Raw genomic sequence first — 13,297 nt, 5'->3', positions numbered from 1 at the left:
TACAGAGTCAATGTGGAGGCTATATACATGGGGTACCGGTACAGAGTCAGTGTGGAGACAATATACAGGGGGTACCGGTACAGAGTCAATGTGGAGGCTATATACAGTGTATTACGGTACAGAGTCAATGTGGAGGCTATATACAGGGTATTACGGTACAGAGTCAACGTGGAGGCTATATACAGGGTATTACGGTACAGAGTCAACGTGGAGGCTATATACAGGTGGTACCGGTACAGCAGCTACGAGTGGGAGTGTGTGTGTGTGTGTGTGTGTGTGTGTGTGTGTGTGTGTGTGTGTGTGTGCGTGCCTGCGTGCGTGCGTGCGTGCGTGCGTGCGTGCGCGTGCGTGCGTGTGCGTGCGACTCAGTACCTGTGCTGTTAGGTGTGGCTGCCTTCAGGCGGACATTACTTCCCAGAGTTCCGAGGTGGGACGGGTCAGAGATCATGCTCCGTGTCTCTGTGGCAACAGGGGCGGTGGGAGGGGACATCTCAGCTGGGGGATTCATCACCTCCTACGGACTCTGGGGTCGGGGGAAGGTGGGAGAGAGGAGAGGAGGATGAACATATAACATCTCATCATCATCGTCATCAATAGACAGATGGACGTCACGCTGTAGAACCACATCTCCCAACTCACAATGCCGCCCTCCTCAAGAGTTCCAACCATCAAGAGTTCCAACCATCAAGAGTTCCAACCGTCAAGAGTTCCAACCGTCAAGAGTTCCAACCATCAAGAGTTCCAACCATCAAGAGTTCCAACTCAAGAGTTCCAACTCAAGAGTTCCAACCATCAAGAGTTCCAACTCAGGAGTTACAACTCAAGAGTTCCAACCATCAAGAGTTCCAACTCAGGAGTTCCAACTCAAGAGTTCCAACCATCAAGAGTTTCAACTCAGGAGTTCCAACTCAAGAGTTCCAACCATCAAGAGTTCCAACCATCAAGAGTTCCAACCATCAGGAGTTCCAACTCAAGAGTTCCAACTCAAGAGTTCCAACCATCAAGAGTTCCAACTCAAGAGTTCCAACCATCAAGAGTTCCAACTCAAGAGTTCCAACCATCAAGAGTTCCAACTCAAGAGTTCCAACCATCAAGAGTTCCAACTCAGGAGTTCCAACTCAGGAGTTCCAACTCAAGAGTTCCAACCATCAAGAGTTCCAACTCAGGAGTTCCAACTCAAGAGTTCCAACCATCAAGAGTTCCAACTCAGGAGTTCCAACTCAAGAGTTCCATCCATCAAGAGTTCCAACTCAGGAGTTCCAACTCAAGAGTTCCAACCATCAAGAGTTCCAACTCAAGAGTTCCAACCATCAAGAGTTCCAACCATCAAGAGTTCCAACTCAAGAGTTCCAACCATCAAGAGTTCCAACTCAGGAGTTCCAACTCAGGAGTTCCAACTCAAGAGTTCCAACCATCAAGAGTTCCAACTCAGGAGTTCCAACTCAAGAGTTCCAACCATCAAGAGTTCCAACTCAGGAGTTACAACTCAAGAGTTCCAACCATCAAGAGTTCCAACTCAGGAGTTCCAACTCAAGAGTTCCAACCATCAAGAGTTCCAACTCAAGAGTTCCAACCATCAAGAGTTCCAACTCAAGAGTTCCAACCATCAAGAGTTCCAACTCAGGAGTTCCAACCATCAAGAGTTCCAACTCAGGAGTTCCAACTCAAGAGTTCCAACCATCAAGAGTTCCAACTCAGGAGTTCCAACTCAAGAGTTCCAACCATCAAGAGTTACAACTCAAGAGTTCCAACCATCAAGAGTTCCAACTCAGGAGTTCCAACTCAAGAGTTCCAACCATCAAGAGTTCCAACTCAAGAGTTCCAACCATCAAGAGTTCCAACTCAGGAGTTCCAACTCAGGAGTTCCAACTCAAGAGTTCCAACCATCAAGAGTTACAACTCAGGAGTTCCAACTCAAGAGTTCCAACCATCAAGAGTTCCAACTCAGGAGTTCCAACTCAAGAGTTCCATCCATCAAGAGTTCCAACTCAGGAGTTCCAACTCAAGAGTTCCAACCATCAAGAGTTCCAACTCAAGAGTTCCAACCATCAAGAGTTCCAACCATCAAGAGTTCCAACTCAAGAGTTCCAACCATCAAGAGTTCCAACTCAGGAGTTCCAACTCAGGAGTTCCAACTCAAGAGTTCCAACCATCAAGAGTTCCAACTCAGGAGTTCCAACTCAAGAGTTCCAACCATCAAGAGTTCCAACTCAGGAGTTACAACTCAAGAGTTCCAACCATCAAGAGTTCCAACTCAGGAGTTCCAACTCAAGAGTTCCAACCATCAAGAGTTCCAACTCAAGAGTTCCAACCATCAAGAGTTCCAACTCAAGAGTTCCAACCATCAAGAGTTCCAACTCAGGAGTTCCAACCATCAAGAGTTCCAACTCAGGAGTTCCAACTCAAGAGTTCCAACCATCAAGAGTTCCAACTCAGGAGTTCCAACTCAAGAGTTCCAACCATCAAGAGTTACAACTCAAGAGTTCCAACCATCAAGAGTTCCAACTCAGGAGTTCCAACTCAAGAGTTCCAACCATCAAGAGTTCCAACTCAAGAGTTCCAACCATCAAGAGTTCCAACTCAAGAGTTCCAACCATCAAGAGTTCCAACTCAGGAGTTCCAACCATCAAGAGTTCCAACTCAAGAGTTCCAACCATCAAGAGTTCCAACTCAGGAGTTCCAACTCAAGAGTTCCAACCATCAAGAGTTCCAACCATCAAGAGTTCCAACCATCAAGAGTTCCAACCCTCAAGAGTTCCAACCCTTGCGCCACTGAAAAAGGCCTTAATTTACACAAGGGGTGTCACTTCAGGCTGAGTATTGAGTTTCAGAAATCTGCATCTGCTACACAGGCACAACTATTTATTTTATTTTTATTCTGCTATCAATCGTATATTTACAGAACTATAGCCTTCAGGTTGAAGAAGACGATTACGGGCATTAACTATATACAGTGCCTTCAAGAAATTATTCAGACCCCTCTTGACTTATTACACATTTTGTTGTGTTACAGCCTGAATGCAAAATGGATTCTACACACAATTCCGATAATGACATCACAATTCCCCATAATGACATCACAATACCCCATAATGACATCACAATTCCCCATAATGACAAAGTGAAAACAGGTTCTTAGAATTATTGAAAATTAAATACAGAAATATCTAATTTACATAAGTAAATGACGTGACATCAGTCAAAACACCTCGAAGCATTTCACAAGTATTTCACAAGTATTTCACAAGCATTTCACAAGTATTTCACAAGTATTTCACAAGCATTCCACAAGTATTTCACAAGCATTTCACAAGTATTTCACAAGCATTTCACAAGCATTTCACAAGTATTTCACAAGCATTTCACAAGTATTTCACAGGTATTTCACAAGCATTTCACAAGTATTTCACAAGCATTTCACAAGTATTTCACAAGCATTTCAAAAGCATTTCACAAGTATTTCACAAGCATTTCACAAGCATTTCACAAGTATTTCACAGGTATTTCACAAGCATTTCACAAGTATTTCACAAGCATTTCACAAGTATTTCACAAGCATTTCACAAGCATTTCACAAGCATTTCGCTACACTCGCATTAACGTCTGCTAACCATGTGTATGTGACAAATACATTTTGATTTGATTTTTAAAAACAAGACATGGTATCAAGAACAAGATCAAATGAGCTGAAATGAGCAACACGATTCACCACATGGCAGTTTGTTGTCGCTGCTGCTAGTTATCGGGGCCATCCAGAACAACACACAGCCTTCGAGCCATCCAGAACAACACACAGCCTTCGAGCCATCCAGAACAACACACAGCCTTCGAGCCATCCAGAACAACACACAGCCTTCGAGCCATCCAGAACAACACACAGCCTTCGAGCCATACAGAACAACACACAGCCTTCGAGCTCTGGTCTAAAGTAGTGTACTATATAGGGAATAGGGCTCTGGTCTAAAGTAGTGCACTATATAGGGAATAGGGCTCTGGTCTAAAGTAGTGCACTAAATAGGGGATAGGGTTCTGGTCTAAAGTAGTGCACTATATAGGGAATAGGGCTCTGGTCTAAAGTAGTGTACTATATAGGGAATAGGGATCTGGTCTAAAGTAGTGTTCTATATAGGGAATAGGGCTCTGGTCTAAAGTAGTGTTCTATATAGGGAATAGGGCTCTGGTCTAAAGTACTGCACTATATAGGGAATAGGACTCTGGTCTAAAGTAGTGCACTATATAGGGAATAGGGCTCTGGTCTAAAGTAGTGCACTATATAGGGAATAGGGCTCTGGTCTAAAGTAGTGGACTATGTAGGGAATAGGTTACAGGTGATATATTAGGAGACTGTAGAGTAGAGCTCTGTATCTCTGATGATATTATTATAGGTTACAGGATGGTTACTATAGGTTACAGGGATGTTATTATAGGTTACAGGATGGTTACTATAGGTTACAGGGATGTTATTATAAGTTACAGGATGGTTACTATAGGTTACAGGATGGTTACTATAGGTTACAGGGATGTTACTATAGGTTACAGGATGGTTACTATAGGTTACATGGATGTTATTATAGGTTACAGGATGGTTACTATAGGTTACAGGGATGTTATTATAGGTTACAGGATGGTTACTATAGGTTACAGGGATGTTATTATAGGTTACAGGATGGTTACAGGGATGTTATTATAGGTTACAGGATGGTTACTATAGGTTACAGGAATGTTATTATAGGTTACAGGATGGTTACTATAGGTTACAGGGATGTTACTATAGGTTACAGGGATGTAACTATAGGTTACAGGATGGTTACTATAGGTTACAGGGATGTTACTATAGGTTACAGGGATGTTACTATAGGTTACAGGGATGTTATTATAGGTTACAGGGATGTTATTAATGGTTACATGATGTTATTAATGATTACATGATAGTTATTAATGGTTACATGATGTTAATATTTGTAAGGCTGTATATTGCAATATAAGTATGTCCCCCATTGCAATTCTGAAGTTTATACATCCAGTGTGATTTCAACAGTTTTTTAAATTTTTGTGTCAAATTAACTAATTATTGTATTTTGTTGCATTTATATAATACCATTCCAATATTGTTTAGTATTATCAAATACAATTGTGGCATGATTACACCATTTCATCCGTTCGCATCAGTTCCAAAGGGGGACTTATTTTTTTTTAAGGCGAAACGCGGATTCCACTATTGTTGCTCACGCTAATGTTGTTCACAACACACTGGTCTCGACACCAGTCTACTTTACCTCTTACTGGTCTGGCTGGGCAACATACTCAAGATCGCCTTTAAAAGAAACTCTCCGGGCCAGTGCGTAACTTCGGCTGCGTTGTTGACAAGACGTTCCACATATCTTTTGACGAGGATAGACGAGAGTAAACTAGTACAGTAGTCCCGTTCCAAAACATTAGGCTACTCTGGACTACACGTCTCGACTCGGGATGACATCAAACCGCATTTTATTCGTCACATGCTTGGTAAACAACAGGTGGAGACTAACAGTGAAATGCTTACCGACGGGCTCTTCCCAGAAACGCAGAGAGAGAGAGAGAAAATAGAGAAATAACAAGTAATAACACGTAATAATACAATAAGTACTGAGTAATGATAACGTAGATATATACACGTGGTCCCAGTACCGAGTCGATGTGCAGGGGTATGAACTAATTGAGATATTGATTCATATCTGAATCTGATGATTGATTGATTCGCAGTATTATTAATCACTTACCGGATCAACATAGAGTGCCCTGAATGCTATCTAAACCCGTCCATTTGCAGCAGTAATTCTCCTCATTTTTAAATAATAGTAAATGAGTAGTATTTTTTAAAAACAACTCAGCTCGTCCTCCAGTTGGTACAGTACACGGTACTTGTTTTTGACCAGAGGTGCTCGGGCAAGATCCGCCTCCATGTTTCTAACACACCAATAGAAAAACTGCGGGTCTGCCCTTGGATTTCTGTACGAGCCCAAATAACGTCCCACTGGGCAAAAAAAAAACTTGTTGAATCAACGTTTTTGCCTACGTCATAATAAAACGAATCTACGTGATGACGAAAATGTATTGGATTTGCAAACATTTATCGAGGTAAACGAATTGTCCATTTATTTTTTTATTTTTTTACCCCATTTAAAAATATATATAAATCCAATGACATGGTTCCGTGTTTTGTTGATTTTCACGTTTAATTCACGTTAGTTGACAACTCAACTCAACCAAATATAAAAACTAAACTAGAAGTTTTAATGATGTCTATGCCCGGTGCGGTACAACTCTGTCCAAACCAAGTAAACTGGTTGAACTTCTTATTGTGTAATTATAAACCCACCTTCCTTTGTATGCCAGTCCACAAAATCACAGATGTGTAGAAAACGTCAAGTGATCAGAAGTCTCTATAGAAGAGCTTGTTTTACAATCTACACTAATGGTGTGTGGAAATCAGTCACATCAACTACAGGACATTGATTGTCTATAGTTGTATGACGTAATAACAGCGGATAAGAGTTCATGCACTTTTGCAAATGTAATATCTATGTTATAAAATCAAAAGCCTAATAACGAAGACCGTACGTTTACTCTGTCGCCCCCAAACCCAAATGAACATTTATCACTGCACACTTCTTAATATGTATATATTACTATTATCTATTATTGTTTTATTTCACTTTGTCCCGCGTTGTTGCAGCTCAGCTCTCAAGAAATGTCACTGTACCCTGTAATTACATCTGTAACCTTGTACATGTGACAATTAAAACTCTGTAATCTAATCTGAAGATATGCACAAAAAAAAAATGTATTCTCCAATAGAAATCCCCGATCACATACACGAAGTCATGGACCTGTGTGAAGCTGTCTCCAATAAGGATTAGAACAACAATAGTGGAATTTGCGGTTCGCCTTCAAAATAAAGGTCCCCAATTGAAAGTGATTCAAAACGGATACACAGGAGTTGGCTGATAACCCCATTTCATGGGTTCCACATCCATAGGTTAAGCTGTTACAGTGCAATATGAATGTGTAATGTACACAATCAACTGACTGGTGAGGTGATTTCTCACATTCAAAGTCCTGCAATAAGAGCTAAGATGATAATATTTGTGGAAACTTATCAAATCAAAATTTGTCACATGCGCCGAATGCAACAGGTGTAGTAGACCTCACAGTGAAATGCTGAATACAACAGGTGTAGTAGACCTTACAGTGAAATGTTGAATACAACAGGTGTAGTAGACCTCACAGTGAAATGCTGAATACAACATGTGTAGTAGACCTCACAGTGAAATGCTGAATACAACAGGTGTAGTAGACCTCACAGTGAAATGCTGAATACAACAGGTGTAGTAGACCTTACAGTGAAATGCTGAATACAACAGGTGTAGTAGACCTCACAGTGAAATGCTGAATACAACAGGTGTAGTAGACCTCACAGTGAAATGCTAACTAACAGGCTCTAACCAATAGTGCGGAAAAAAAGGTGTGTGTGTGTGTGTGTGTGTGTGTGTGTGTGTGTGTGTGTGTAGGTAAGTAAAGAAATAAAACAACAGTAAAAAGACATTTGAAAATAACAGTAGAGAGGCTATATACAGTAGAGAGGCTACATACAGACACCGGTTAGTCAGGCTGATTGAGGTAGTATGTACATGTAGATATGGTTAAAGTGACTATGCATATATGATGAACAGAGAGTAGCATCAGTGTAAAAGAGGGGTTGGGGGGGGGGGGGGGGGCAGTTGACTGCATAGCAAAATGTAATTGAAAAGATGACGTCCAGTCTACGTCCAGTCTACGTCCAGTCTACGTCCAGTTTAAATTGAAAGTTTTAAAAAAAACAACGTATTTTTCAGGTCGTTGATTTGTTTACTTGAAAACAATGTAATTTCAGCGCACTTGCAAACACATGGACACAGTATCAAAACTGGTCTATGAACAATCTGATTTGAAATCATACATCACTCCAGTTTTCATACACAGTATTAATTTACAACATTCAAGTGCAAATTGTATTTTTCCCCCAACTACTGAAGAAGCTTGACCTCAAAACATCCAGCAGGACAAAATATATATATATATATATTTTATTATTATTATTCCATGCCTCACCCTGAAGTGAATTTCCATTTGGTTTTGATATTTCATGTAACATTCAGAAATCAGAATTATTTATGCAACTAACTGAGAATGTATTTGTACAATTGTATTTTTTAAAAATAACAAAACAATGGAGTAAAAACAAGCTTATATTTTGGGTCATCAAGCGGCTGCCACTTCTTCAACAGACAGTAAAGTCCCAACAACTAGGGGGTGGGGGGACAGCGGGTGTCCTCGGATGGGGCCACAGTGTCTCCTGACCCCTCCTGTCTCAGCCTCCAGTATTTATAAATACATTTGATTTGATTTGAACTACCTTATACACACACAAATGTAAAGGAATTAATAAGAATATGTACATATAAATATATGGATGAGCGATGGCCGAACGGCATAGACAAGATGCAGTAGATGGTATAGAGTACAGTATATACATATGAGATGAGTAATGTAGGGTATGTAAACATTATATAAAGTGGCATGTGAGTGTTTTTGGTGACAAGCCAAATTTCTTCAGCCTCCTGAGGTTGAAGAGGCGCTGCTGCTGCGCCTTCTTCACCACGCCGTCGGTGTGGGTGGACCATTTCAGTTTGATCCAATCGGTCATCAAGCGGCTGCCGTTTCTTCCTCAGACAGTAGAGTCATCAGTGAGAGCAGCTCCTTGGTCATCCTGTGGGAAATAAACACTGAACACACCACACCCTTGTGTCCTAATGTAACAGGGCCACTTTCCTCTAAAGAAATGTGTATTTAATGTTCAAGCATTCTTATTGGTTGGTTCAACTCTGATGACAATAAGGCGTGTTGTGATTGGCCCCGCTTGCAGATAGGGGGAGATCGCGAACGTCAGGTCTTCCCAGTATGATAATGTGATGCAAGGGGTAGGTCACGTTCTGAATACTGTTTTCTATTTTCTATTTTACAATGTGTACAAGTTTGCTGTACGTTACTGATTTATACATGTGTGGGTATATGGTACCTGTTAGGGATTGAGGGGCTTTCTGGGATGTGCTTTGGCATATGATTGCTGTAAATAAGTGTGTTAGCTAGCATACACAGATGTAATGGTCACATAAGCCCACTGCTAACACAGTTGTCTTCATGCTACAGATTAATGCCATCGACAGCCATCCATATCGTTAAGCCCTGCACAACTAACGTGCTGTTTCCCATTTAACAACAGAAATAAATGATGCTCAACTGGGACCACTGGCTGATGTGATATATTAGGAGACCGTGACCCAGACCACTGGCTGATGTGATATATTAGGAGACCGTGACTCAGACCACTGGCTGATGTGATATATTAGGAGACCGTGACCCAGACCACTGGCTGATGTGATATATTAGGAGACCGTGACCCAGACCACTGGCTGATGTGATATATTAGGAGACCGTGACCCAGACCACTGGCTGATGTGATATATTAGGAGACCGTGACCCAGACCACAGGCTGATGTGATATATTAGGAGACTGTAGAGTAGAGCTCTGTATCTCTGATGATATAATACTGTGTTGGAGTGTTGGAGGTGTTATCTCTGATGATATAATACTGTGTTGGAGGTGTTATCTCTGATGATATAATACTGTGTTGGAGTGTTGGAGGTGTTATATCTAATGATACAATACTGTGTTGGAGTGTTGGAGGTGTTATATCTGATGATATAATACTGTGTTGGAGTGTTGGAGGTGTTATATCTGATGATATAATACTGTGTTGGAGTGTTGGAGGTGTTATATCTGATGATATAATACTGTGTTGGAGTGTTGGAGGTGTTATATCTGATGATATAATACTGTGTTGGAGGTGTTATATCTAATGATATAATACTGTGTTGGAGGTGATATCTGAGACTAGTCCAGTATCTCTGATGATATAATACTGTGTTGGAGGTGTTATATCTAATGATATAATACTGTGTTGGAGTGTTGGAGGTGTTATCTCTGATGATATAATACTGTTTTGGAGTGTTGGAGGTGTTATATCTGCAGTAGAGCTCTGTATCTCTTATGATATAATGGAGTGTTGGAGGTGTTATATCTACAGTAGAGCTCTGTATCTCTGATGATATAATACTGTGTTGGAGTGTTGGAGGTGTTATATCTGCAGTAGAGCTCTGTATCTCTTATGATATATTGGAGTGTTGGAGGTGTTATATCTACAGTAGAGCTCTGTATCTCTGCATCACATACAGCAGCTGGACACAGTCAAAAACATTGTCATAAATCCACATATATCATCACAACATCAATGACTTGGTTGTAAACTCACCTGAGTACAAGTAGTGTCCTCTCCCTGTGCTGAGTACAAATAGTGTCCTCTCCCTGTCCTGAGTACTAATAGTGTCCTCTCCCTGTCCTGAGTACTAATAGTGTCCTCTCCCTGTGCTGAGTACAAGTAGTGTCCTCTCCCTGTCCTGAGTACTAATAGTGCCCTCTCCCTGTCCTGAGTACTAATAGTGTCCTCTCCCTGTCCTGACATCACCATCTCACCTCATACTGTATTGGAGCAGCTGACTGCCCAGATCACCGTCTCACCTCATACTGTATTGGAGCAGCTGACTGCCCAGATCACCGTCTCACCTCATACTGTATTGGAGTAGCAGCAGCTGACTGCCCAGTTCACCGTCTCACCTCATACTGTATTGGAGCAGCAGCAGCTGACTGCCCAGTTCAACATCAGTTCACCGTCTCACCTCATGGGATGTTCTCCAGCCATCTCTCTGGGATGTTCTCCGGCCATCTCTCTGGGATGTTCTCCGGCCATCTCTCTGGGATGTTCTCCGGCCAGCACTCTGGGATGTTCTGACTGACTCACTAAACAGAGAACATCCCTGGTCATCCCTACTGCCTCTGATCTGGTGGACTCAGTAGGGTTGACCAGGGATGTTCTCTGTTTAGTGAGTCCACCAGATCAGAGGCAGTAGGGATGACCAGGGATGTTCTCTGTTTAGTGAGTCCACCAGATCAGAGGCAGTAGGGATGACCAGGGATGTTCTCTGTTTAGTGAGTCTGCCAGATCAGAGGCAGTAGGGATGACCAGGGATGTTCTCTGTTTAGTGAGTCTGCCAGATCAGAGGCAGTAGGGATGACCAGGGATGTTCTCTGTTTAGTGAGTCTGCCAGATCAGAGGCAGTAGGGATGACCAGGGATGTTCTCTGTTTGGTGAGTCTGCCAGATCAGAGGCAGTAGGGATGACCAGGGATGTTCTCTGTTTAGTGAGTCTGCCAGATCAGAGGCAGTAGGGATGACCAGGGATGTTCTCTGTTTAGTGAGTCAGCCAGATCAGAGGCAGTAGGGATGACCAGCGATGTTCTCTTGATGTGTGTGTGTAAATTGGACCATTTTACTGTCCTGCTGAGCATTGAAAAAAGTACTTTGGGTGTCAGGGATAAAATATACGGAGTAAAAAATATTATTTTCTTTAAGAATTGTAGTGAAGTAAAAGTTGCCAAAAATATAAATAATAAAAGTACAGATGCCTCCAAAACGTTGTTGTGATGTGTGTTTTGTCCTATATTTATATTTTCGAATAGTTTATTAATAAATTCATTTATTAATAATTCGCGGTCACTGAGTGGGTGTGTTCTTTGAGTGTCACTAAGTAGGCGGATTTCATTGGTGCAACAGCCATAGGCCATATAAATATGTCCCCAATGCAATTATTTAGTCTAACACAGCCACAGTGCCATTTCAGATTTGTTTTTGTGTCAAATTAACAAATTATTGTATTTTGTTTAACATATAATATATATATAACAACATTCCGACCTTGTTTAGCATTATATAGTACAAATATGGCATGATTCCACTATTTGTATCCGTTTAAATCCCTTTCAATGGGGGACTTTTATTTTAAAGGCAAACCGCAAATTCCACTATTATGACCCATCCTTATTGTGGCTAGCTTCACAGGTACGTCATGGCGCTAAACTCCTGCGCAGAAAAAAAGGTCATCGGGTCTAGCTGTCGTCTCAGGCGATTATGCGCATGAGCAGGCTGTCAAAAATAAAAAATAAAGTTGTTTTTAACGAAAATGAAAACGTTGTCAAGTTTGTCACTTTGACGTGGTTGGCTTAATAACATGTTCAAATTGTCTCGAATCTAGGTTGTGCCTTTAGATTTCGGGAAAATTAAAAAGGAAGATAGTTTCTCTTCTCATGGAGCTCCACAGTGGTGTCATTATACCGGTAAAACAGGGAAATGGTTCCAATCGTTTTTCCACAATTCATTTTCCCCTTTGGTGATTTTTAGAAACACTTAAAAAGGATTGTGTTTCTTGTCAAAACTTCACACCAGGGTAAACCTACAACTGTACATCTCTCTCATACATGGTGACTTCCATTTATTCCATATCTATTTACTGGGGGAAAAAAAATGTGTGGTGAAAAAAGGATTGGAACTATTTATGTTTGACCGCTAGGTTTTATGGGTATTATGACTCATACTGTGGTACTCTATAGACTTCAGTAACCCCAAAACCCGGCCTGCTTGGTCTGTCTGTCCCGGAAGTCACGCGATGCTGCGCCTCTGACAAACTCTGCACTAATAATATAGCCATGGACAATATTGTGTGTTTGCGCTTCGTTGGTTTGTTCCTTGTCTAAGCAGAGTTTGTGTGGGTTTGATTATTCCTCGTGTGTGTTTAAGGTGTTGCTTTTGTCTACTTTTCATCCTTGACATGATTCATCCTTCCCCGTATAAGCATTGTAATATGCAGATTGCTCAAAGCTCCAGGTAACGCCACCGCGTAACAACTTGGTGTAGGGCAAGGATGGGCAACTTTGATGGGGTGGGTGGGGGGGTGCATAAAATCAATCTGAACATAAAGGGGGCCGTGAGTCTGCTTACCCACATCAATACCCACACATACAGTCAGAGCAGGCCCTTGCATTTATGGGCCCTACGTGACATTTTATTGGGGGGGGGGGTCCCACCACCTTGTGAGCAAAACATTTTAGTATCCCTTGACAGCTGAGAGAGAAAATCACATTTCATAGCTAATTGTCTGAAATTCTACAAATTTTGCCATAGGGTAGAGAGAAATATTTGCAATTCTGAATAATATATCTGAGTTCCAGTGAATAACAACATAAAATGGGGGCCACTGGTCGGTAATTTGACCATGATTACAAGTTTCGATAGCTGGCTAGACTAATTTACCGATTTAAACATGTT

The 13,297-nt window shown here is 41.3% G+C and overlaps 2 protein-coding genes across 4 annotated transcripts in view; one reads left to right on the top strand and one right to left on the bottom strand.

The window, feature by feature from the left end:
* Positions 1-6,444, bottom strand: part of LOC139402764 (solute carrier family 2, facilitated glucose transporter member 12-like) — a 46,797-nt gene extending 40,353 nt beyond the window's left edge. Inside the window, exons 1-2 of one of the 3 annotated variants that reach the window (XM_071146683.1) lie at positions 6,359-6,444; positions 373-523 (exon numbers count right to left, since the gene is read on the bottom strand). In XM_071146683.1, coding sequence (XP_071002784.1) covers positions 373-508 — 136 coding nt within the window. In that variant the 5' untranslated portion in view covers positions 509-523; positions 6,359-6,444. Of the gene's footprint in view, positions 1-372; positions 524-5,308; positions 5,409-5,759; positions 6,005-6,358 lie in introns of those variants that run through there. The other 2 variants (XM_071146681.1, XM_071146682.1) reach the window with 2 other exon arrangements.
* On the top strand, positions 602-2,817 carry LOC139402763 (adhesive plaque matrix protein-like). Its single transcript, XM_071146680.1, has 2 exons — positions 602-607; positions 658-2,817. Exons 1-2 carry the CDS (start codon positions 602-604, stop codon positions 2,815-2,817), a joined length of 2,166 nt encoding a protein of 721 aa, XP_071002781.1.
* Positions 6,445-13,297: the final 6,853 nt, after the last annotated feature.

Source organism: Oncorhynchus clarkii, unplaced genomic scaffold (assembly GCF_045791955.1).
Source record: "Oncorhynchus clarkii lewisi isolate Uvic-CL-2024 unplaced genomic scaffold, UVic_Ocla_1.0 unplaced_contig_7609_pilon_pilon, whole genome shotgun sequence".
Taxonomy (NCBI): Eukaryota; Metazoa; Chordata; class Actinopteri; order Salmoniformes; family Salmonidae; genus Oncorhynchus; species Oncorhynchus clarkii.
Note: the sequence above shows the minus strand (reverse complement) of the source record. Positions and strands in the feature narration are given on the sequence as shown.